A 21749-nucleotide genomic window follows, 5' to 3' on the forward strand; every position below is an offset into this window, starting at 1 on the left:
TGAGTCTCGGAGCCGACTAATACTTGAGCAGACCTCCATGCTTAGTAAGCACTTGCTCAACGCAATGCTCCATTGACTCAATCACAGGATTGATATGTTCGAGCATGATCTGGGTGTTCCACACTTCCTCTGCAGCTCTTGCAAGCTCATCCCAGGTTTTCGGTACTGGCAAGTGCTTACCAAGCAAGTTTTTGAATACATACCATATGCTCTCAATAGGGTTAAGGTCTGGCAAAGCCGGCGGGTGTTCCTGCGTCTTAATGTGGTATTCGGCCCGCCGTTGCTTGTAAGCGGTCGCACACCTGAAATCAAGTTGGGTGTTTCCAATTGGTTTTGGTGAGATCAATCGAGTAAGATCTACTCAGTATGTTTCAACTGAAAGTAACCAGACAGCTTCGTTCTGGTAGGTTTCAGCTGACCACCTTGAACACTCCATTCAGAGGTTGTGCAGCATGTCTGTTATTCTCTGGGGGGAGAGTAATACACTCTCCTATACAGCACAAGTGTTCATAGTACTGTTGCTAATGCTCTTCAACATTGTCTGGACCATGATATGCCTATTGCCTACAGAGGACAGGTGTTACTGGACTGCAGGTGTTGGACACCACCTACAATAAATGACTGGACCACAGATGTTGAGCAACACTGCCTACAGTGATGAACTGGACTGCAGGTGTTGAGGAACACTGCCTACAGTTGATGTCCAATGGTGATACAACACACACATTCAAGATGTCATTGCAAAGCTATGCTATTGCAGTGATATGAGTCAAGTAAAGAATAGTAAGATAAAGAGTAGAGTGGATGAGGATCCACTTGTATGTTATGGTGAATTGGGAGTATTTATGTGTTTGCTCAATGTTGCCTGTGACACCTCTCCTGTTCCTTCTGAGGAGGGTTTTTGCCTCCTCCTGACACTACTTCTGTACTGTGTGCTGACCCCATCAGTGCCACTACTCTACTGCCCAGACAGGGTGTTGCTTTGGGCAACACCCCATCTTGCCTCTATGCTCCTCATCACCTGTTGATATGTGTCAATCTCTTTGACACTGCTCTTCCTCCTTATGGTTGATCCCTGGTCTTCTTGACACAGCTCCCCCTCTCTAACCAGTGACCATCTTCCCCTTCTTATCTTGTGAATCCCTTGGTTGCATGCCAGACCTTATTGTCATGCTCCCTGATCATGCAGTTGCCCCTGTGGCTGGCCCTGTGTGATGGTATGCACATCCCTCCTGAGTGGTAACCATCTTTGGATACTGAGCTTGGTCCCCTTCCTTGATTGTTTCCCACATGCTTCCCTTGTCTTCCCTGCTGGGGAAACTCCTTCTCTGATCCTCCTGTTGTTTCAATGTGATGAGCTACCCATTCTACACCAATGGTGCTTTGTTGGTGCATGCTTGGTGAAACATACTGGGTAGGCTTGTTCTGATTGATCCTAGCAAGATTACTCAAAACCCCAGTTCTTGGTTGAATCCACAAATCATACATGCCACTATCCTGATCAGATTGTTGACCCCTGATGCTCGCTTCAGATCATTCTGCGCACACTTCCTGCGCCGACCCTGTGACATTGCTTGCAGATAGCAGCCTGATGACAGCTGTGTCAGGGGTCTCGCGCCTGAAACCCAGGTCGGTCTGTCGAGATACTCAGTGACTATCAAACTGTGTGACAGCTATTGTCTCGGTATCGGTGACTATCAAGTTGCGCAGTGACAGCAGGTGGCGTTCGTTGTATATACTATCGTAGGTTTCAGCTGACCTCTGTGGACACTCCGTTCAGGGGTAGCTCGGCATGATCAATATCAATGCTTCGGTTATGATGACACCAAGGTCTGGTGTGAGTGTTGATGATGATGAGGTTGGTGATGTTGGTGATAAGGTTGGTGAGTGTTGATGATAATGAGGTTGATGGTGTTGGTGATAAGGTTGGTGGCATCAACACGAGTGTCCAGTGTGTTGACTTGATGCTTGAAGTGATCCCCAGACCACAGTGGACTACTGCCTTTGGTTCTATCTATATCTGGACCACTAACCTGCTATAAGGCACCTTCGGATGTCAGGTAGTGGTGATACAACACACACACTATGATGAGGAGCAACCTTGATAGATTGCTGCTATGCTGACTGAAACTAATGTATACTTATGCTGAAGTGATAACTAGTTATATGGTGAGTAGAGTGGATGAGGATCCACTTGACCTATGATGATGAGAAAGCATGGTTATATACCTCTACTCAGCATCGCCAGCGATGCTGCTCCTGCTCTCTCTCTCCAGAGAGTACCTTCTTCATCGAGTACTGCTCAGGGGCCTCTCCTGCTTGGCACCCCTGTGCCTCTTGAGCTGTGTCGACTCCTTCGACACTGCTCCTCCTCCTCATGACCTGGTGTCGACTCCTTCGACACTGCTCCTCCTCCTCATGACCTGATGTCGACTCCTTCGACACTGCTCCTCCTCCTTTGATCAGTCCTTTGGCTCTTGTCTCTCGAGCCCCTGAGTGGTAACCATCTGCATGCTCCTTGAGCTTGGTCCTCTTCGTGGCTGTGCCTGCTCCTTGAGCTTGGTCCTCCTCATGGCTGTGCTTGACCCTCCTTTGCATGTGAGTCCGTAGGAGTCCATGGTCTCCATGGAGACTGCACTACGACCATGCTCTCTACTGGTATCGACTAGATCTTCGATACCTGTGCTCCTTCCATATGAACCAGTGACCCTCCTGCTTCTTGAGCATCCAGGCCCATGACAAGCTGCTGCTGTCTTCGACAACCGACGGGCCATCAGGGTATGCACTAACAGCAGTTACAGTGTCCTGGAGTGGGCTGTCAATGATCCAATTGCAATATCTGACAGCTGTGAGGTTCTTGGCAGGATCCCATTGAATAGCCAACCCCAGCCACTTCTTTCTTGGGGCCAATGGGAGCACAACCAACAGGGTTTTAAGGTTGTATGCAATGTCAGCCCATACCTGGATGCTGAAACAGCTGGAACAGAATGTTGGAACCATGTTGTTGATGTCTTCTCAAGTGTTTTTCTGGTGACTAACCCATGTGTGTCCAGGCCAGTAGCCAACCTTGACAGCTGCCTCATCTGTGAACAGCACACCCCTCCAATCAGTGGTGCTTTTAGCCTTGGCCCATTCTAGACATTTATGCCGGTTTTTGGATGTCAGAAACAGTTTTCGGAGCACAATCCAGCAGTTTGTTACAGGGCCAGCGGGCCAGCATATGAAGGGTGCGCCAAATTGACTGATGGCATTCATGGTAATGTCACAGGGTCAATGGATCAACATATGAAGGGTGTGCCAAATTGATTGGCACCAAATCATTGGGAATTGATGAAGTTAATTGGGCTGGTAGTGCATATGATTTACAAGATCAACCAAACTCTGGGTTCTAGGTTAATCTCATGAGGATCAATTGGGATCAGCTGGATCAGCATGCCTCAGCAAGTCGGCCAACATGAGCAAGTATCAGGAGATTCAGGAAGGAAGGTACTGGCATTAGAAGGAGAAGCATACAGAGATAACCACATGTAGGAGCAGGGGACTGAGCTCAGCATCATGCAGATGGTTACCACTCGAGGGGTATGTGCATATAGCCACACAGGCCCAAGCACAGGGGGTGACTGCATGACCAAGGGGTTTGGTCATGAGGTCCAACAAGTGGCTAAGGGGATTCACAAGATAAGGTTGAGAAGGTGGTTGCTGGTGAAGAGAGAAGGAGCTGTGAATGGAGATTGGTTAAACAAAGAGGAGGAGCTGTGTCAAAGGGATCATCACACATCATCAAGCAGAAAGGGAGCATGAAGGCAAAAGGGCAGTGATGCATAACAATTACACTGTGCAGACAGTAGGGGCACAGCATCAATGGGATTGACACCAGCAGGAGAGACAGTGTCAAACAGGGGATGAAGGCCCCTCAAGAGGAGCAGGAAAGGTGTCACAGGTGACACCAATCAAACACATAAATACTCTCATTCCACCATAGCATATGAGTGGATCCTCATCCACTCTACTTACTTACTTTATACCTTACTCTTTACTTGACTCTTAGTTATGTATCATTGCAATAGCAGTGCTTTTGCAATGACCCTCAAACATGTGTGTTGTATCACTGTTAGGTGTCAACTGTAGGCAGTGTTCTCTGAACACTTGCAGTCCAGTTCTCAACTGTAGGCAGTGTTCTTCAACACTTGTGGTCCAGTCCCTTACTGTAGGTGGTGTTGCTTGACACCTGTGGTCCAGTCAGTTATTGTAGGCAGTGGCTCACACCTGCAGTCCAGTAACTCCCATCCTCTGTAGGCAATAAGCATATCACAGTCCAGGTGACATCCAAGAGCATTATCAACAGTACTGAAAACACTTGTACTGTAAGGAGAGGGTATCACTCACTCTCCAATGAACAACAAATGTGCTGTGCAACCTCTGAATGGAGTGTTCAAGGCAGTCAGCCAAGACTTACCAGTTGGAGACATCTGGTTATGTTTAGTTGAAACATACTGAGTAGATCTTACTCAATCAATCCCATCTATACTGATTGAATAACACCCAAAACTAGTCTCTGGCATGCGACTGCTTACACAGTTAATACCAGCCGGGTATGCTGCTTTCCGGAGCTGTGTTATTGGAATGCCACCAAGTGATGCTGACAGCTGTTGCCATGATAAAAACGGGTTTTTGAGTACCTCACACTGAAGGTATTGGTCCGAGGTAGCTGTCCAGGAGTGCAGATGGCCAGATTGTGCTTTTGTTTCGAAGGAACCATGCTCCTTAAAGTTATGGATGGTCTTGTGAACTGCTGTTTTGGAAATGCCACTTAGCTCTGTGATTTGTCGAATTGGCAGCCCAGTATCATGCATTGCAATAATTGAAGCCCACTTGCTTGGAGAGAGCTCATTGCCACAGACCATATTGGTGTTTGAAGTGTTCTTGATTAGTATGATGGTAGTGCTATTGCTCAATGACAACAATGACCCAAATGCAGGGTAACTGACTAAATTGGGAAATTACCCGATTGTCCCCAAACTTATGCACAGGGACTGTACCATTCCCATTGCATCGCATACACTGACGATCCTTTCTGTGTTTTTGACATCAAAGTGGAGATGAGTCAGCGGGAAAAGAGCTCGCTCGGACCATGCCATGTTTCTCATCCTCGGCTATCAACAGCAGACTTGTTCTTGGCAACGAGTATAGAAAGAGCTTGCATCGAACCTTGGTCTCACCCATCTTGCACCTTTCCCCTTTCCCCCTTTCCGCTTTCCTCTTTCCGCTTTCTTGTCTGGGCCAGCTCTTTTCAAATCTAGCAAACCAATACTCAACATGGCGGGCAAATTTGCTCCGAAGCGAGGAGAGAAGCTCTCTCTCTCCTCTTGTATCAAAATGATAGACGGCTACACCATGCCTCGCTTTGGCATTGGTGCTTGGGACATGCGAGGCTCTGAATGCCGCACCGCCCTTCTCAACGCCTTGGGCAAGGCAGGCTATCGCCACGTTGACACAGCTCGCTATTACCGCAACGAAGAAGCATGTGGACAAGCCGTTCGAGAATGCTCCGTCCCCCGATCCGAGATCTTCTACACGACCAAGGTCTATTTGAACGAGATGGGCGGTGGCTCTATCACCCGGAATGCTGTTGAAGAGAGTCTCTGCAAATCCGGCTTGGACTACTTGGATCTCGTTCTACTTCACGCACCTGAAGGTGGGACCAAGTTCCGACTCGATTCTTGGGCGACACTTACTGAGCTAGTGCAAGAGGGTAAGATACGAAGTCTTGGAGTCTCTAACTTTGGACCACAGCATATCAGGGAGCTCTTGGATAGCAAGCCAAAGGTGCTACCGGTGGTGAACCAGGTGGAATTGCACCCCTTCTTTGCTCAAAAGGAGTTGAGGAAGGCTTGTGAAAAGGAGGGGATCATTGTTCAGGCTTATTGCCCCTTGGCGAGGGGCAGGTACTATGGCAATGAGACCTTGGTGAAGGTGGCCAAGGAGACAGGCAAGACTGAGGCTCAGGTGATGCTCAGATGGCTGGTTCAGAGTGGCATTGTGGCGCTGCCGAAGAGTGCTAATCCGCAAAGACAGGTCGAGAATGCCGAGTGCTTGTCGTTTGAGCTCTCGTCTGAGCAGATGCAGGGTAAGTACACCAAGACAAAGGCCCCTTTGTTTGCAATCCTTTACGGCCGACGCTTACTGACTCAAGACGACTCTTGCACCATGTCAACATCCAACAGAACTCGACGCCCTGGATCGAGGAGACAAAGGGTGGATCGAGATCCAGTCTCAGAGTCAGCACTGCGATTGAGCAAGCTCCTCTGCAAGCTCCTCTGCAACCTCGACGAATGAACCATGTCTTCTTGAAGCGGGATGAGATCGCAGTAAAATCACATGACCACGCGGTCACGTTCATGCGTTAACGCATGCGCCAACTTCATTCACCGTCGCCACACGTCATCGCCCACCAACGGCCCCTATTCCAGCTCATCTCACTTTAGCATACCACACAGACATGTGTGGTACCTCGCCCTCGCACACTCATAGTAAAGTGTATATATATGTTCGTTCATAGTATTGCTGTATCTAGCATCCGCTGAATGCTAACGATTTTACGCCATTCGCTCCGACTCTCCAAATGCTGTGGAGTACCTCAACAATCGCTGTCTGTGATGTGCAGCTTGAGATGCAAATATGAAGCTGATTCCGGTGTTAGATTGGCCAGGTGTTGGGATTGGCCAGATGTTAGATTTGTCAGATGTTGGGATTGATCAAGTGTGCGTGTTAGAGCATGAATAGACGGTCATGTGATTTCATTGGGCTGCACGGTCATGTGATTTCATTGGGCTGCACGGTCATGTGATTTCATTGGGCTGCACGGTCATGTGATTTCTCTGGGCTGAGTTCTTCTCCACACGGCCAAATCTGAAAACGCGCCCGAGCGGAGGTGGCGAAAGGGGCAGTGAGGAAAGTAACACTTTTGATCGAAAGCGTCTCTTGCACCTCATCCTTCTTACCACCATCGACCTTCTCACCAGCTCGGGCCCGACATCATCGCTGACATTCGCTGACATCCAGCCGAAATGCCCTTCACGCGGGGCGATCCAACCTTGCAGCCCATGTCGGCACCTTGGAATACGGACCCCGTCAACTCCACCTCCTCGGACTCGATCACAATTGCTACGCCTGGTGCTGCTACTTGGCCTCCTTCGGCGGCTTCATCATCCGTCACTTCCCTGATGGACAGCTCAGCAGCAGCTCCCATCACTGAGATCACCTTGGTCTCTTCACCGCCAACGAGTCATGCTGCTTCCCCTTCACGGACGATATCTTCGCCCTTGCGGCCTTCATCCGCAGCAAACATGCCCGGCAGCCCGCTGATGGCGCGCGAGATGGCTAAAGCTGCTGCTTCAACACATGCTGCTGCCGTATCGGTCGCGCACATGGACCAAGTCGTAGCCAACTGTGATACAGAGGATGGAGCCAACACTCCGCAACGCTCGCCCTCTCAAGCTCGACAGTCAGCTTCGATCGATCTCTCCGACCAACATACACCGGCTGACGGATCTTCAGTCTACGTCCACCTTCCGATCACATCTCCCTCTTCCACCACGCTCCCTCAGGAAAGCAGCAGCACAAAGAAGAAGACCAAGAAGCAGGGCGAATCACCACGTCGTCGCAGCTCAGCAGGTTCCGACTCGGCTCATGCATCACCAGCGACACTAGCAGCTGATGCAGCATACGCAGCTGCCCTCGCAGCGCAAGAAGAGACACTTGCTCGGCGCCGACCCACACGTAATGCCCGAAAGGAGGTCAGCTATAGTCCGATGTGCGATTCGGAAGGGAAGCCGCTGCCAGGGAAGAAGCATGTGACCGCGTCTGCATCTTACTCAAAGTCAAAAGCTGCAGCAAAGGAGGGCGCGGCTAACAAGACAAAGGGCAAGCGTCGGTCAAGGGCATTCTCTGATGATCAAGATGAGGAGAATGATGTTGGCAACTCGAAATCAACAGCAAACCAAGTCATCGACTTGGATGTCGACGTTACAGACGATGATGTCGGGTTCGCCTCACGGAGAGAACGGAAGAAGGCCAAGATGGACAGCGAGGGGGAAGGCGAGAAGCAGACGAAATCGACCCAGCTGCCCAACAAGCGCCAACGGGCCGCTATTGACGATGACGCGGAGGAAGATGCTCTCTCAGAGCACGATCACAAGAATGATGATGACCAAGGCGCAATTCTGACTCCTCCTGCACCCACCTCGCCGCGGCGATCATCTCGCAGAAGCCTACCTTCGCCAAAGAAGCAGATAGCAAATGACAAAGCAACAAAGAAGGGCAAAGGGAAACAGCACAAGACTTTTGATCTCGAGCAGGAAGCGGCGGCAGAGGAGGAGGACGAGGATGAGCAGCCGCGCGCAACCAGCACTCGGAAAGCTGCTAAGCGCAACAAGTCGCCTTCTCCAGAAGCTCAAGAAGAGTCAGACGAAGAAGCGGCAGAAGAGCAAGCCGAGAACGCAGAGAAGCCATCACGGGTAAGCGAGGAACCAAAGCCAGCATCCGCCGATTCGAGACCCTCTTGCTGGTCGAGTACTTGCACATCCACCACCACCAATCCTTTAGCTGCAGCCTCAGTAGCCATGAAAGGCATCAACACCTCTTCTCCAGCCCCACCGTCACCCTTGACTTGTTCGCCCAACGCACGTTCATTCTTTGGCAAACCGCTTAGCAAGCTACTCAACTCTGGTGCAGTGCGACGACCTGGTCTGACACGCAAAACCAAAATCCCATCCCTTCTCAACCATCGTGGAGCACCGAAGGCACCTGCACTACAGCTAGTCGCATCAAAGAGAAGGATGCAGGATGACGATTACGAGTACGATCCTGACTACGAAGCTCTCGTTGCAAAGAATAAGCCTCAAGGTAGTGATGAGGAGAGCGATGGTAAACGCGGTGTGGAGCATCATGATGGCGCCGAGGGTGAGGGGAAGATTGTTGAAGAGTACGATTGATCACATACTTGTGCTGCTTTGGTAATGTCATGGTATTCTGTGCGAATCTATCGTATATGTGTGATCTAGTGTCACTTGGGTCGTTTGACATTTTTCTTGCCTGTTGACGAGCGGATCGCTTCGATAAGCAGCTTTATACTTGTCACCAATAGTGGTACGAGCAAGGGAGCAAAAAGGGGAGTGTAAACAGCATACTTGTGTTGATCTGGGAAATACAACAAAGCCAGCATATCAGGATTGAAAAAAGCGCGATTACTCAACTCATATGCACCTTTGACACTTTCCAGTATCTCCTGCAAACCTTCTTTCTTACCAGAAGTGGTGAGAGATCGGAGGAGCGAGAGCGCTAATTGTGTATCCTCTTTCACTGTTGCACCGACCCCGAGGTTTTTGATTTGCTTGACTAGACGGGTGATGGCGAGTAGGGTCGAATGCGATTCTCGTGTCAATTCGAGTATTCGTTTTTGCCTGAGCGTGGTTAATGCGATTCTTCTTTGCAGATTGCTGTCAGCACTGGAGGAAGGAGTACGAGGTAGGCCAAGGAGAATCTCTAGCTGACGGGAGAATAGAGTAATTGCTTCAGCAACGGCTTCTGCTGGAAGCTCTCCTACCTGAGCCTTTGTTGCTGTATTGGCCAAGTTCAGGCCAGTATGAGAAGTGTTTCCATGAGGAATGTTGAGGATGACGACTCCGCCCCACTGCGGGATCAACCAAGCTCCTCTTTCTTCTCCTCGAACTCCACCGGTTGTAGGGTCCCTGATCAGCAATGGAGAGTGCGATTTGCTGGGTACGTAGAGCAAGAAGTGAAGATCGTGGGTCTGAGAAAGAACATCAAACGGCCTAGCCAGGACAGTCTGGTTGGAGTACATAGGTGGCACCGTGGAGGTGAGAGACCATTCTTCGGAGTTGACGAATACTTTGAGATCATCCCATTCGACAAGGTGACGCGGAGGCAAAGGTGTTCTGGTTTCTTTCATGACTCGTTGCGTGCGGGCGACTTGGATCGTTCGTGGTTGCTTGACGAGTTTTGTTCGACGCTTGGGTGCTGTTCTAAGTTGTGCTTCTACTTGATCCTCCTCTTCTGCCTGCTCCCCTCCTGGACCGGCTTGAGAGGCGTCAGAGGAAATCTCTGGCTCCTCTTGATCAATCTCAACTTCAACATCCTCCTCAACGATCTCATCAACGATCACCGTCTCGTCCACTTGCCTCTCCACCACCGCCTCCAGAAGCTCGTGCGTAGGCGCAAAGGCCAACGGAGCGAACCACTGAACCTGCGTCTCAACATGAAAGTCGTGCAGCCCTTTCAACTCTTGCATCACTCTTGCTATCGGATTCTGCTTGCCTCCACTTGAAGCAAGTGCATGGATGAGGCTGCTGTCATAACCACACACATCGGTGCTGTCTTGATTCATGATGCTGAAGACGAGACGGATGTGTTTGCTGTATTGGATTACGCGCGGGTCTTGCTGCGTGCCTGCTGGTGTAGAGTGCGTGGAAGAGCAAGTGACAGCGCTTCGATCCTCGCCGCGGAGATGAAGGAGTTCGGAAATGACTGCAGCGCTGATGGTGTCTGGCACAAGAGGGAGTGCAGATGGGTCTTGGGGCAAAGGGACATAGACTGTCGGCAAAGCTGCCTCCTCGCTTGAGCCTGCGGACGAGGTTGAAGAGGACTCGCTGAGCACTCGAACCACGTACCGGCCCTGCTCTGGCTCCAGCAAGTTCTGTTGCTGCTGTGCTGAAGAAAGGCGCTGAGAGGTGACGCTCCAGCGCATGCATTCCAAGCTGGTAGCTGTGGGCAGCTCAGCCTTGAAATCAAGACTCTGCTGAACGAGCTGTTCCACTTGCTGCAGGAACTCTGTGCCATCTTGCGCATCAGGCGTTGGTAGCAGCGCAGAGTCGACAAGGATGCCGAGGCTGGCCGGAAAGGTGATCGGACATGTTGCGTTGAGTTGGAGCGCCTCGACTTGCCGTGTTGGTAATGGCAAGCGCTGGATTGTGGTCAAGCGAAGCCAAGATGGAATGCTGGCGAGCAGCGTGATCCAGAAGCAAGCCAGGATGGCGAGCCGTGTGCCTAGGCTTTGGAACATGAGCGGTGCAGCCATCTTGACGCTGCCTTCGCGCCGAAGCCCTGGTCGATCAAGCAGATATCGAGTGCTCTTGCGTCGGTGAGAGTGCTGTAGGAAGAAGCAAGGCAAAGAGTGTTGACAAGGCAAGCTGAGCACAAGAACGACACTTTCCATACGGTTGGCCCGTGCGCCTCTTAAGTTCCTTCAGATCTGTGAGCAAAAGCGCGGCCTAACAGAGTGACCATAATTTTTCGAAGGAGTGAGCCAAGCCGGTGTCTATGTTAGATCGGAGTGGAAGTCACATGTATTTCTCCACGCCTTTCCTCCGCTTTCACGCGCAGAATCGGCTGGATTGCCAACGTCAGTCATCTTCTGTGTTGGAGCACCGATCGGACCTCTCAAGCTCCTCATCACTCCAACGCCTCCTTCCATCTCTCATCCACCGTCAGATCGCTCACCCACACACTCTCTCTAAGCCACTCTCCCTCTAAGCCTCTCTCTCTCTAAGCCACACTCTCTCTAGGGCGCGGCGCAACCATTCAAAGATGTCGACCTCAACCACGACCACTCCGGTTAACAAGGAGCCAACTAACTCCTCTCCACCCTCCGCATCTCTCTCCTCGACCTTCGAACCCTTATCCTCTAGCGAGATTCTAGAACGAGTGCCTAGTCCAGTCGTCCGGCTTGCAGCTGCATTGGCTCCTTTCATTCACGCTCTCAACCGTCTTCTAAGCTTGGCGACATGGACAGGCGGCAAGAACTCCAATTCAGGATCGATGCTCTTGCTTGTTTCCTTCTGGCTCGTCTGCGCTTTTGGGTATGAGCTGCTGCGGTATGCTCCTCAGGCGGTCATCTTGGCTTGGATAGGGTATGCCCGGGTTAGAAGGCAGTTGGCGTTTGCTAAACCTCGTCAGCATTCGTCTGTAATGCTTTTGCACAAACAAGATCTCGTTTCCGCTGCAACTCTCAATGCAACGCTGCTCGAGCTGTGCCAGTTGGCAGACTTCTTTTCGAGTCTCAGGCGCAACCTGCTCGTCCCAGCAGTACAGTTGCTTTCGTGGGACCCTAGTCCGATGAGCACCAAAGCTGTTGCTGCGTTCTTGATCTTCACTTGGCCAATTTGGTTGCTCGCTTTCCTGCCGTTGAGGGAGAGCGGTTTTCCTAGCTTGGTGCTGCCAGTATCAGGTGCTGCCATCCTGGCTTCTGTTTCCAGCTGGGCTGTATTCTTCTGGCACCTTTTCTTGCGACTTGTAGGTGAACGGAATGTTGCGACATTTCACTCCAAAGCAGCTCCCATCTACATCCAGTACGATCGCTTCTCTCACCTTCTAGCCAAAACACCACTTGCGATCATCTACTCCCACCTTGCAGCCCTAGCCTCCCGTGTCCGATGGGAGCAATGGACAGACTTCAACCTCACCTTGCTCCCGCCTTACCCGATCGGAGCGCTCACCGTTCGCAGTCTCGTTTGCTTCGTGGGCACGCTTGCCCTCACGTGGTGCTCTCCCTGGTGTGCGCTTTTCAGGCAAGCTGTGTGGAAGAGTGCAACGATTCGTCGTCTTGTTAGGGGAACTGGCCGCCTGTTGAGTGGTCAGAGCGCACCGGGGGATGCATACGGAAAGGGTAATTTGGACGATGAATGGGCTCATGGCCTCTATCACGAAGATGGATCACCTTTGCCTCCAGCTGCTTCTCTCAATCCCGCTGCTGCTGGTAAGAAGGTCGATGCTAAAGGCAAAGGTGCCAAGGAGAATGAGGAGAAAGTCGTTCGACACCAAGACGTTATCTATCAATTCTCCATCTTCGAGAATCAGCGATGGTGGGTGGGCCTTGATTGGACAGCTGCCCTCTTGCCACAAGAACGTCCTTCTTGGTCTGACGAGAGCAATAACCCCGTTTCTCCCCCCTCATCCTTCAGTTTGCCCGCAACCAAAATCTTGCTCACCCCCTCACCCACGCCTCAAGAGGCCAAAGCATTCACCAGAAGAACAATCAAATGGCAGTGGCTGGATGCAGAGTGGTCCATTGCCGGCGTTTCATGCCGTGGTTGCTACCCAAGCTCAACCGTGTATCGGGCAAGTGCGAAAGAGGCAGCTACCAAACCAACCAATGCTGTTGGCGATAAAGATGCGCTTACTGCCGCCAAACAAGGTTACCTAGGCGATGCGCTTAATCGTATCAGGGCTCGTACCTCGGGTGATGCTGGGCCAGAGAAGTTGGCCGAGGAGGATAGCGTGGTGGCTGATGTTGCAACTACCGCGCATAGGTGCGGTAAGGAAGAAAGAGAGGAAGAATGGGATGTTGATCGCGACGGATGGCAGTATGGTGATAATGCCTGGGAGAAGATGAGTAAGAAGAGTCGGATGGGAAGGTATACTAGGAGGAGGAAATGGGTTAGGAGAGCAGTCCTCGTCGAACTTGTCCAGTATGGCATTCATCATCCGACTCCCGCGAGCCCCTTGTCTTCGTCTTCGGGTAATGCAGTGGAAGGAGAACAGGAGGAGGCAAAGTTGCAGCTAGGCAATGTGGCAAGTGATGAGAGTAACCTGGACCTCGTGCATTCCGCTGTCATTCCGGAAGTGGATGATGATCTTGTCATTGCTGCCGTGCGTCGTGAAGGGGAGCAGGGAGAGCCGGCTTGATCAAGTCAAGCTTCTATGCGACAGAAAGGACCGAGTCTCTCTGATCCGCTAGCAAAGGCTGCTTCGTGAGCCGCAGGCTCGTCTTGAGCGCTAACACTTTTTATCTGGCTTAAGAAGCTTCACAAGCAATTCTTCATATGCTTTGCTCGCACTATGACGGACAGGACGGTGAATGATTACAAAATGTGTTGTTTGCATTCCTTCTTCTATCCAACTGGATGGATGATCAGTTGCGCACAGTGGCAATTGCAACGCTACCCAAAGTCCTTCTGATATCAGCCTGATCAACATCATGACTATCCTGCACAGCTCCCCATCTGTTGATTTGGCTTTGAACCTCTACCTCTGCAGCCTGAGCAGCCTGTTCTACATTCAAATGTCCCGAGACTAGTGCCAGAGAGATGAGGAAGCTTTTTGATAGCATGACGCTTCGTTCGAAAGCAGCTAGGTCGAATGGGTCGAGTTTAGTAAGATGTGAACAGAAAGTCTCGAGTGTTCCCGGAGCATGTGCGCCTCCCAGAAGACCGGTGAAGGGTGTGATGGAGGTGTTGTAGGTCGAGTTGATGTAGGAAAGCAGTGGTGTCCAGTGTTGTGTTTGCAGTTCGACGAGCGACTTTGGTTGGGATTCTTGGAAGCTGCGAGAACATCGAAACCAACAGCAAAAGGGCAAAGTCAGTGACACCAATCATTTCGGCAACACAAAAGCACCGCTTGATCGCAACTACATACCAAACAGTCTCATTCTCCAAATACCGAATCAAAGCACCTTCAATTGCTTTCCTCTCGCCAGCATGCCTACATCCTTCCAACGCTCTAGCCGCCAAACTTGTCAACGGCAAAGTGTGAGGCTTCAGTAGCTGTTTTTGTTCACTCCACTCTTGTGCGATGCACGTTGCCAACAATTCCCTCTCCTTAGGGATGACGATCGGTTGGCCTGAAGGTGTGCGGATGCAACGGTTATCGAGAAGGATTTGAAATCCATCCGAGCAAGACGTCGGTCGTTGGAGACTGACGCTTTTCCAGAAACGAGATTTGAGTCTTTCTGCTCGATTCAACGTTGCCTCTTCAAGCGTACACGAGGAAGAGCTGAATGCACGCAAGGCGCGAGAGGTCCGAAGCAGCGTCTGACGGGCAGCGAACATCCTTACTACGGTTCTATGCGGGAGGAAGGGGAGGTGGAAAGATGGTGTCAAGGAGGGGGGGAACAAGAACGCAGGAAGAAATCGGATTTGTGAAAAAGTGGCCAAAGCGTCCGTTTTATCTCAAGGCCGATTCCCGAACAAAGTCGATTGAATCTAACATAATTGCCTTTTCCCCCCATGCCTTCGCTCATCATCCTCTCACCGCTGCGATACTTGGCAGCACTCATATGAATGCAGAGAAACACAGACCCGCCACATGCCATCGATGATGATCGGGTATATTTGCTTAGATGACACAGAGTCTAGATGAACGCAACAGCATCAATGCCCCAACTCCTCCTAACCTGTACTATTGCCAACAACTCCTTCACCCATTCCTCCAACAGTATCGTGTTGTCTAGCACACTCGACAACGTCGCCCTCCCCTCCACCACCTTACTCTGTGCTGACGAGGCTGTCGGCGGAGGTCGCCAAGCTTCGGCACCTGTTGCAGCTTGAGTCTTGAGCACAACTGCTGCTGTTTCTCTAAAATGCTCTGTATACGGATTGATGGTGGAGGTTGAGACCTTGCGGTCCCCCACACCGGGTCGGGCCAGTGTCGCATCTGCAGAGCCAGCTGGAATGACAGGGGTAATAGTGGAGGCTTTGCCAAACGAATAGGAAGTTCGTGTGGGTCGACCGCCAAAGAGTCGCGCAAGAGCACTGCTTCGAGTGGCTCCTGCTTCCTCACCCTCTGCCGCACCTGAAGTTGTTGGTGCAAGCGTCGATGAGGCAGCAGCAGGGGGTCGCAAAGCAGCGAGAGAAGCACGTTTGTCTTCTAGTATGCCAAATCCTCTCTCCGCAGCACGGACCCGCTCGTTCGTCTGAAGCCTACCACTGCTCTGCGAGGTGATGCGGGGCAGCGTCAGACATGCATCCAGCAACTTTGAAGCCTCGTTGCCTTGCTCCTCGCCACTGAGCTCAGCTACATTCAGCGCCGCCGACAAATCCTCAGTCAACACCAAACTCCTCCTCCTCTCTGCCAAAAACCTGTCAAATTCCGATAGTGAATCTCTATAGGCCGCCACTTGCTGCACTAAGGCTGCCAACAACTCTAACAACGGCGGCTCTTGCTCCTGCTCTGACCATGACGAATGCGTAAGCCACCCTTCAAGGCTTCTAATTGGCCAAGAGGCCAGCGCAGAAATGACACCGGTTGCTGCCAAATTCACCTCGACTGGTTGAGAGAAGAAGGTCGATAGGCCGGCAAACAACTGCTGCACGAAGGGATCCTTGCCCATCAGTGGCAGCTGACCACCACCAAGATCAAGCGCGACAGAGAAGGTGCTGTCATGGCGCAGGGCTTGTTCGGCATCCAGCAGATAGTTGCTGAGCGATGCTTGCAGCGTTTCTGTCTTCTGAGCCGAGCCGAAGCAAGTGAGCAGCGAAGAAAGCGCGTCGATCTCGCGCAAGTGCATCTGTACAGTGCTCAATGCCGTCTCCTCTTTGGTCGCTTCTGGCAACCCATCCTCGGCGGGCGGAGGGATGCTTTTGCGCGGTGCAAGCTGCAACAGGCCCTCACAAGCGCGGAAGCCATGACATACGACTAGACTTTGAGCAAGTCGAAGCGCGGCAACGCGAGTCGCCGGTCGTTTTGTCTCTTCAAGACTGTCCAGGATGAGATCTTTGACTGTGTATCGATCTGTTTCATCCACTGGTACGTCAATGTCGCGCACATAGCCAGCTTCACCGACAAGGGAAAGGTCTGCTGGAAGCAAAAAGTCCAATGCCACCTCCGTGAGAATGTGTCCACTGCGAAGGACAATGACTATGACATCGAGGTAGTTGAGTACTGCCGCTGAACTGCCGTCAAAGTCGCTGCTTTCCATGAGCGAAGGGTAGACGACGTTGCGGATAAAGGTATCGCGAATGGCCATGGCGATCGCTCTCGCTAGCTTGCGGATCATTGGATCTAGATCGGGCGTAATTGTGGGCGTTGAGGGGGCTCGTTCGGCGGCCTTCTCATCCATGTCGTCCGAGTAGCCATTCGCTGAATCCGTGAGATGCTTAGAAGCGAGCCATAGCGAGTCTAGTACATCCTGGCAGAATTCGATTAGATCCACCAACAAGCGGAGTTGATCTTGCAACTCGGCATCGTCGCTCTGCGTAGCCGATGCTAGAGCTTCGGACTGATGGCCCTCTTTTGATGGCTCGGAAGCAGAGCTACTCGCCAACGTGATGGCAGCACCGCTGGCCTTGGATGAAGGCTCGCTATCGACAGCTGTGGGATCATATATCGGCACTGGTCGAATGCGTGTGGGAAGAAGACCGTACGCTGCGCCGAGACCGGCACCGAGAACATCGGCAAAGTCGGAATGGGCGATGAAGACAGCTAGAGAGCGTCGGGTGTCATCGGTGCCAAAAGAGACCCGCTTTGCCGGTCTTTTGGGCGGGAGACCATGTACTACCTTGTTCGGCGACTGAACACCTTGCAGCGAAATGAGAAACAATAGACCCGCCCTTGCAAGCTCTCCGATGCGACCTTCACGATGAAGGAAGTTGAGCAAATATGAGAACAGAGGGAAGCGGAGTCTACGCTTCGACGGCTTGCGTGACGAGTATGCCGTGGAAGGCTGAATGGTGGTAATCGAGTCGACAGACCCGGCTGGAGAGGGAGGACGCGGGTCAGTGGTCAAGTCTGTGTCCGGCTCTATGTTGGTGGTGTGATTGCTCGCAGGCATGGAGTCGTTGAAGAGATCGCGGCTGACGATGATGGAACCATCCCTCAGGCTTCTTACATCCGACGGGTCGTGTGCATCATCGACGGGCTCGTCGGTAAAAAAGATCTGCAATAGATCGGGAGTATTACGAATGCGACTGGCAATCTGGCACATGAGCTCGACAAGATCTTCTTGATAGTCCAGCTCTACGCCGGCAGCAGGGGCTGGTGCACTGGAGCCACTGGCTTCGAAGAGATCATCGTCGAGTTGGAAGCGGGCGGCATCTTGGTCGAGACAAAGCTGAATGAGCTGCGAGATGGGTTTGTTGACAGCTTGGCGAGACAGAAAGCTCTCATCGAGCAGGATGATAAGGTTGGTGAGTGTGCGGATGGTTTCTGCGCGGATGCCTTTGGGTCGGTCGTCAAGCGAGAGGTGGACTAGCTCGGTCAAGATATCGTATCTGAGGAGATACTCGATGCAAGGGCCGAGATGACCATCGCTGCTGCGGTTGCTTTCGAAGACCAAGGCATCGACAATGCGTTGCAGACGGCGTGGAAGGTCGGAACGTGCTATACCGAAGAAGAGGGCGCGCTCATCGGGCTTTTCGAGTTCAGCTTGGACGGCTTGCCAGTCGGAATGAAAGATATCCACATTACCTACAGGGTGTAGCGATGGCTTCTTACCTAGTCGAGACGAGCCAGCGATGCCTGCAGCCGCTTTGGCAGGAGCGCTAACCAGTCCTGAGAGCCGGCTCAGATACTCCATCTTGAGGAAGCCGCTATGGGCAGCAGGGCAGAAGGGCAGAAGGGCTCGTCCAGGGATGAAGATTGTATCCAAAGTCAAAGGCCTCCTGACGGCTAAGTTGTCGCAGCGCTATTGAATTGAGATGGTGGATGAGAAGGTGAGACAAGTTGCTTGGCCCCTGCGCTGTTATGAGGCTTGTGCTCCACTTTGGTGAAAGCTGAGCTTTCTTTCTTCCTGAAAGATGCACAGACCAGGTGTTGGTCTCGAGCCATTTGAGCCTCAGACCCAAGTGTTAGATCTCAGAGCGTTGAGAGGCTTGATTACTAATAATGACAAATACACTAAATCTCAGGCTTGGCAAGATGCCGACCATGAAAGGCATGCAATCTGGAGGATGGACGTGCAATTTAGATATGCTGCCCTTGGTCCTCATCTAGCATCCAACAGCTCAACTCGATATTCAGCATGTCGAACGCATTGACTAAAGCCCTCCCAAAGGCGCTCAAGGAAGTCCGTCTGCATCTCTGCCAGACCGGCCAGGCTTCCGCAGGAGCAAGGTAAGTTGCACCACATAACGCAGCGCAACAGAAACCACTGGCTAAGACCTCATGTCGCCATCGACTCTGGACACCGCCATACGTGCACGAACGCATTCTGCAGGAAGTTCCTCGAGACCAACTACAAGCCCATTAAGCAGTCCAACCCGGACCTTGCATTCCTTGTCCGAGAGGCTAGCGGTACTCCCGCCCGTGCCTTTGCTCGTTTCGGTAAGTTGCTACTTGCCTAGCGGAGCCTCACACGAGGTATCGTCAGATCGAAATGTATGCTGATAGTAACACCTCTTCCACATCACTGTATCTTGTTTCCAAAACATTACAGAGCGCGGCGTCGAGAAGCACGTGGAGCTTGACGGTCTCAGCTCGGCTGACGTCGAGAAGAAGTTCGGCGAGCTCCTTTCTTCATCGGCATAGACACATTTGCTACAGCAATCGATACGCCTCAGAACACATCCGGACCATCTGGAAAGTGATGCATTTGTTTGAGATTGCAGTTGGTCTTAGTTTGCAGTTGGTCTTAGTTTGCAAAGTTCACTCAGCCATTGCACTCGTCTCGCACAGAGTCTTTTGAGCTTCATGTACGAGAGCAGATGTCCATTGTGTCTTTCTCCAGCCAATGATTGGCTTTGTTGCGGTGAGCAAAACGCTTAGCACAGCGATATCGTTGCAAGGCAAGATATGAGATTGAGGATATCGATATTGAGAATGACGATCCAATATGATGATGTTGGCTGACGTAAGCAGAGACAAAAGGGATCGGGTGAAGGACGATCTGATCAGAGATCGAGAATCGGGTACAACCTACTATTTTCTCAATCGAGTCTGTTGGCCAGGCCTTGGATTTCTTTTCGGGCGAGAGCGAGGTCAGGTGGAGGCGAAAGACAAAATCCACTCTGGCTCATCATACATTTCTAAGCTGATGTCGACTCAGCCTGTAGCCTGTCACCACCATAGATCTTTCAGCATCACACAGCACCATCGCCAGTACACTTTGTCATCAGGATGAAGATCACATCACGGCATATCGAAAAGGATGGGTCAGGTAGGATCACCATCGTCCCAGAGGAAGAGTAAGTAGCTGCCGTTTCTTTCATTCAGCGAAGCCTCCCAGCAGCCTTGACACTGACCTTGAGTCGTTTCCACCTGGTTTGCTACAACAGCGAGGACATGTACCATCTATACAACCTGATAGAGACAGGCGATCGTGTGCGAGCAGCTGCCGTGCGGCGTGTTCAATCGGAATCATCCACTGGCTCAATAGAATCGCATCGAGTGCGACTCAATCTCACCATCGAGGTTGTCAAGACAACATTCGACGCGACAGGCTCAAGCGCACCACCAGATCCATCAGCAGCAGCAGCAGCAGCAGCAGCAGCAGGGGCGGCGGCGGCGAATGCTGCATCGTCGTCCACAGTAAACGAAGAGGAAGTGAGCCGGGCAGCAGCCGTTGGTGGCTCAGGCGGAGATGGTGCAACATTGCAAGTGGCGGGTCGAGTAGTGGAGGAGAACGCGCATGTTAAGATGGGCGCTTACCATACGCTGGATCTGGAAGTGAATCGAGCATTGACCATCACCAAGGAGAGCTGGGATGCTGTTCATCTGGAACGATTAGGCGAGAGCACCGACGTAAATCAACGTGCCGAAGTAGGTGCGGTAGTGCTCGGCGACGGTACTGCGGCAGTATGCTTGCTGACAGGACACATGACAGTAGTGCGACAACGAATCGATGTTGCAATCCCACGCAAGCGCAAAGGTCTGCCAGCAACAGCAGCCGAAAAAGCAACAGCCCGCTTCTACGTTCAGGTCTACAACGCTGTGGTCAAGCTGCTCGAATTGCCAGCATTGCGGCTCGTGATCCTTGCATCCCCTGGCTTCACACGAGACTCGGTCTACGACTTCTTATTCGAAGAAGCAACGCGGCGAAGTGACAAGATCCTGATCGGCTCTGAAGCGCGTCGCAAGTTTCTCAAGGTCCACTGCAGCTCACCACACGTTCACTCGTTGATGGAGGTGCTTCGCAGCCCTCAAGTCAACGCACAGCTCAAAGACACCAAGTTTGCACGGGAAGGGCAGCTGCTGGAACGCTTTACGAAGCAGCTAGCAAGCGACGAGTTGCGGGCATGGTACGGAGAGAAGCACGTTCTCCTGGCTGCATCGAGAGGCGCCATTGGTGTGTTGCTCATCTCGGATGGCCTCTTCCGTGCGGCTGACCCAGCAAGAAGGAAGAAGTTTGTCGAGTTGGTAGAAGACGTTAGGGCTCAGGGTGGTGAGGTGGCCATCTTCAGCTCAATGCACGAGAGTGGTCGACAGCTCAATGCGCTGACAGGTATTGCTGCCATCTTGACATATCCATTAGACATTGAAGTGGTGGAGGAGGAAGAAGCGGGAGAGCAAGAAGCGAGAGAGGCAAACAAGGCTCAGGCTCTAGACTAATGCGACATTTTCGGATGCGACAAAGTGTGCATCGACAGGCGACCTAACAATGTGGAGCAGACATCCGAAAGCACGTGACCTCAAATAGCTGAGCGTGGACCGCGTTCAATGAGGCCGAAGAAAAACAAGGCAGCACAGCGGCAGAAAGTGGAAGTGCACAGACCAAGTGGGACAAGATAGATCGGGACACAAGATAGATCGGGACAAGATAGTGTAGTGTTGGACTCTGTGTATGCGAAATGAAGTTGTTACTCTTTTGGGCAAAAGAGAGAGAGAGAGTTGAGGGAGACGCATCGGCACTCCAACGAGATTCACAGGGTCCATGGAGTGTTATGGAGCCCATGGAAGATAAGTGAGTCATTGATGAGATAAAGACACCTATAGGTGGTAACACATGTGGGATGCATAAGCGTTGTCACACTAACATGCAGGAAGTGACAATGCAGGAGCGACACAAGGAGCAGCTCATCAGT

The 21749-nt window shown here is 51.8% G+C and overlaps 8 protein-coding genes across 8 annotated transcripts; 5 read left to right on the forward strand and 3 right to left on the reverse strand.

Annotated features, from left to right (window-relative positions):
* Positions 1 to 5316: 5316 nt before the first annotated feature.
* UHO2_02874 (uncharacterized protein) lies at positions 5317 to 6295 on the forward strand (the record flags this gene model as incomplete). The annotated part of the gene is made up of 2 exons (XM_041555662.1): positions 5317 to 6127; positions 6225 to 6295. 2 exons carry the CDS (start codon positions 5317 to 5319, stop codon positions 6293 to 6295), a joined length of 882 nt encoding a protein of 293 aa, XP_041411596.1.
* A 772-nt stretch (positions 6296 to 7067) lies between these two features.
* On the forward strand, positions 7068 to 8993 carry UHO2_02875 (uncharacterized protein; the record flags this gene model as incomplete). The annotated part of the gene is made up of 1 exon (XM_041555663.1): positions 7068 to 8993. One exon carries the CDS (start codon positions 7068 to 7070, stop codon positions 8991 to 8993), a length of 1926 nt encoding a protein of 641 aa, XP_041411597.1.
* Positions 8994 to 9064: 71 nt separating this feature from the next.
* Positions 9065 to 11095, reverse strand: UHO2_02876 (uncharacterized protein; the record flags this gene model as incomplete). Its single annotated transcript, XM_041555664.1, has 1 exon — positions 9065 to 11095. The coding sequence occupies one exon, from the start codon at positions 11093 to 11095 to the stop codon at positions 9065 to 9067; it is 2031 nt and encodes a 676-aa protein (XP_041411598.1).
* A 509-nt stretch (positions 11096 to 11604) lies between these two features.
* UHO2_02877 (uncharacterized protein) lies at positions 11605 to 13701 on the forward strand (the record flags this gene model as incomplete). Its single annotated transcript, XM_041555665.1, has 1 exon — positions 11605 to 13701. One exon carries the CDS (start codon positions 11605 to 11607, stop codon positions 13699 to 13701), a length of 2097 nt encoding a protein of 698 aa, XP_041411599.1.
* A 226-nt stretch (positions 13702 to 13927) lies between these two features.
* On the reverse strand, positions 13928 to 14843 carry UHO2_02878 (uncharacterized protein; the record flags this gene model as incomplete). Its single annotated transcript, XM_041555666.1, has 2 exons — positions 13928 to 14336; positions 14431 to 14843. 2 exons carry the CDS (start codon positions 14841 to 14843, stop codon positions 13928 to 13930), a joined length of 822 nt encoding a protein of 273 aa, XP_041411600.1.
* A 302-nt stretch (positions 14844 to 15145) lies between these two features.
* On the reverse strand, positions 15146 to 18307 carry UHO2_02879 (uncharacterized protein; the record flags this gene model as incomplete). The annotated part of the gene is made up of 1 exon (XM_041555667.1): positions 15146 to 18307. One exon carries the CDS (start codon positions 18305 to 18307, stop codon positions 15146 to 15148), a length of 3162 nt encoding a protein of 1053 aa, XP_041411601.1.
* A 444-nt stretch (positions 18308 to 18751) lies between these two features.
* UHO2_02880 (putative nadh-ubiquinone oxidoreductase 10.5 kda subunit) lies at positions 18752 to 19257 on the forward strand (the record flags this gene model as incomplete). The annotated part of the gene is made up of 3 exons (XM_041555668.1): positions 18752 to 18843; positions 18947 to 19053; positions 19166 to 19257. 3 exons carry the CDS (start codon positions 18752 to 18754, stop codon positions 19255 to 19257), a joined length of 291 nt encoding a protein of 96 aa, XP_041411602.1.
* A 588-nt stretch (positions 19258 to 19845) lies between these two features.
* On the forward strand, positions 19846 to 21276 carry UHO2_02881 (putative Pelota protein; the record flags this gene model as incomplete). The annotated part of the gene is made up of 2 exons (XM_041555669.1): positions 19846 to 19913; positions 20004 to 21276. The coding sequence occupies 2 exons, from the start codon at positions 19846 to 19848 to the stop codon at positions 21274 to 21276; spliced, it is 1341 nt and encodes a 446-aa protein (XP_041411603.1).
* Between the last annotated feature and the right edge of the window lie 473 nt (positions 21277 to 21749).

Source organism: Ustilago hordei (assembly GCF_900519145.1).
Source record: "Ustilago hordei strain Uho2 genome assembly, contig: UHO2_contig_04, whole genome shotgun sequence".
Lineage (NCBI taxonomy): Eukaryota > Fungi > Basidiomycota > Ustilaginomycetes > Ustilaginales > Ustilaginaceae > Ustilago > Ustilago hordei.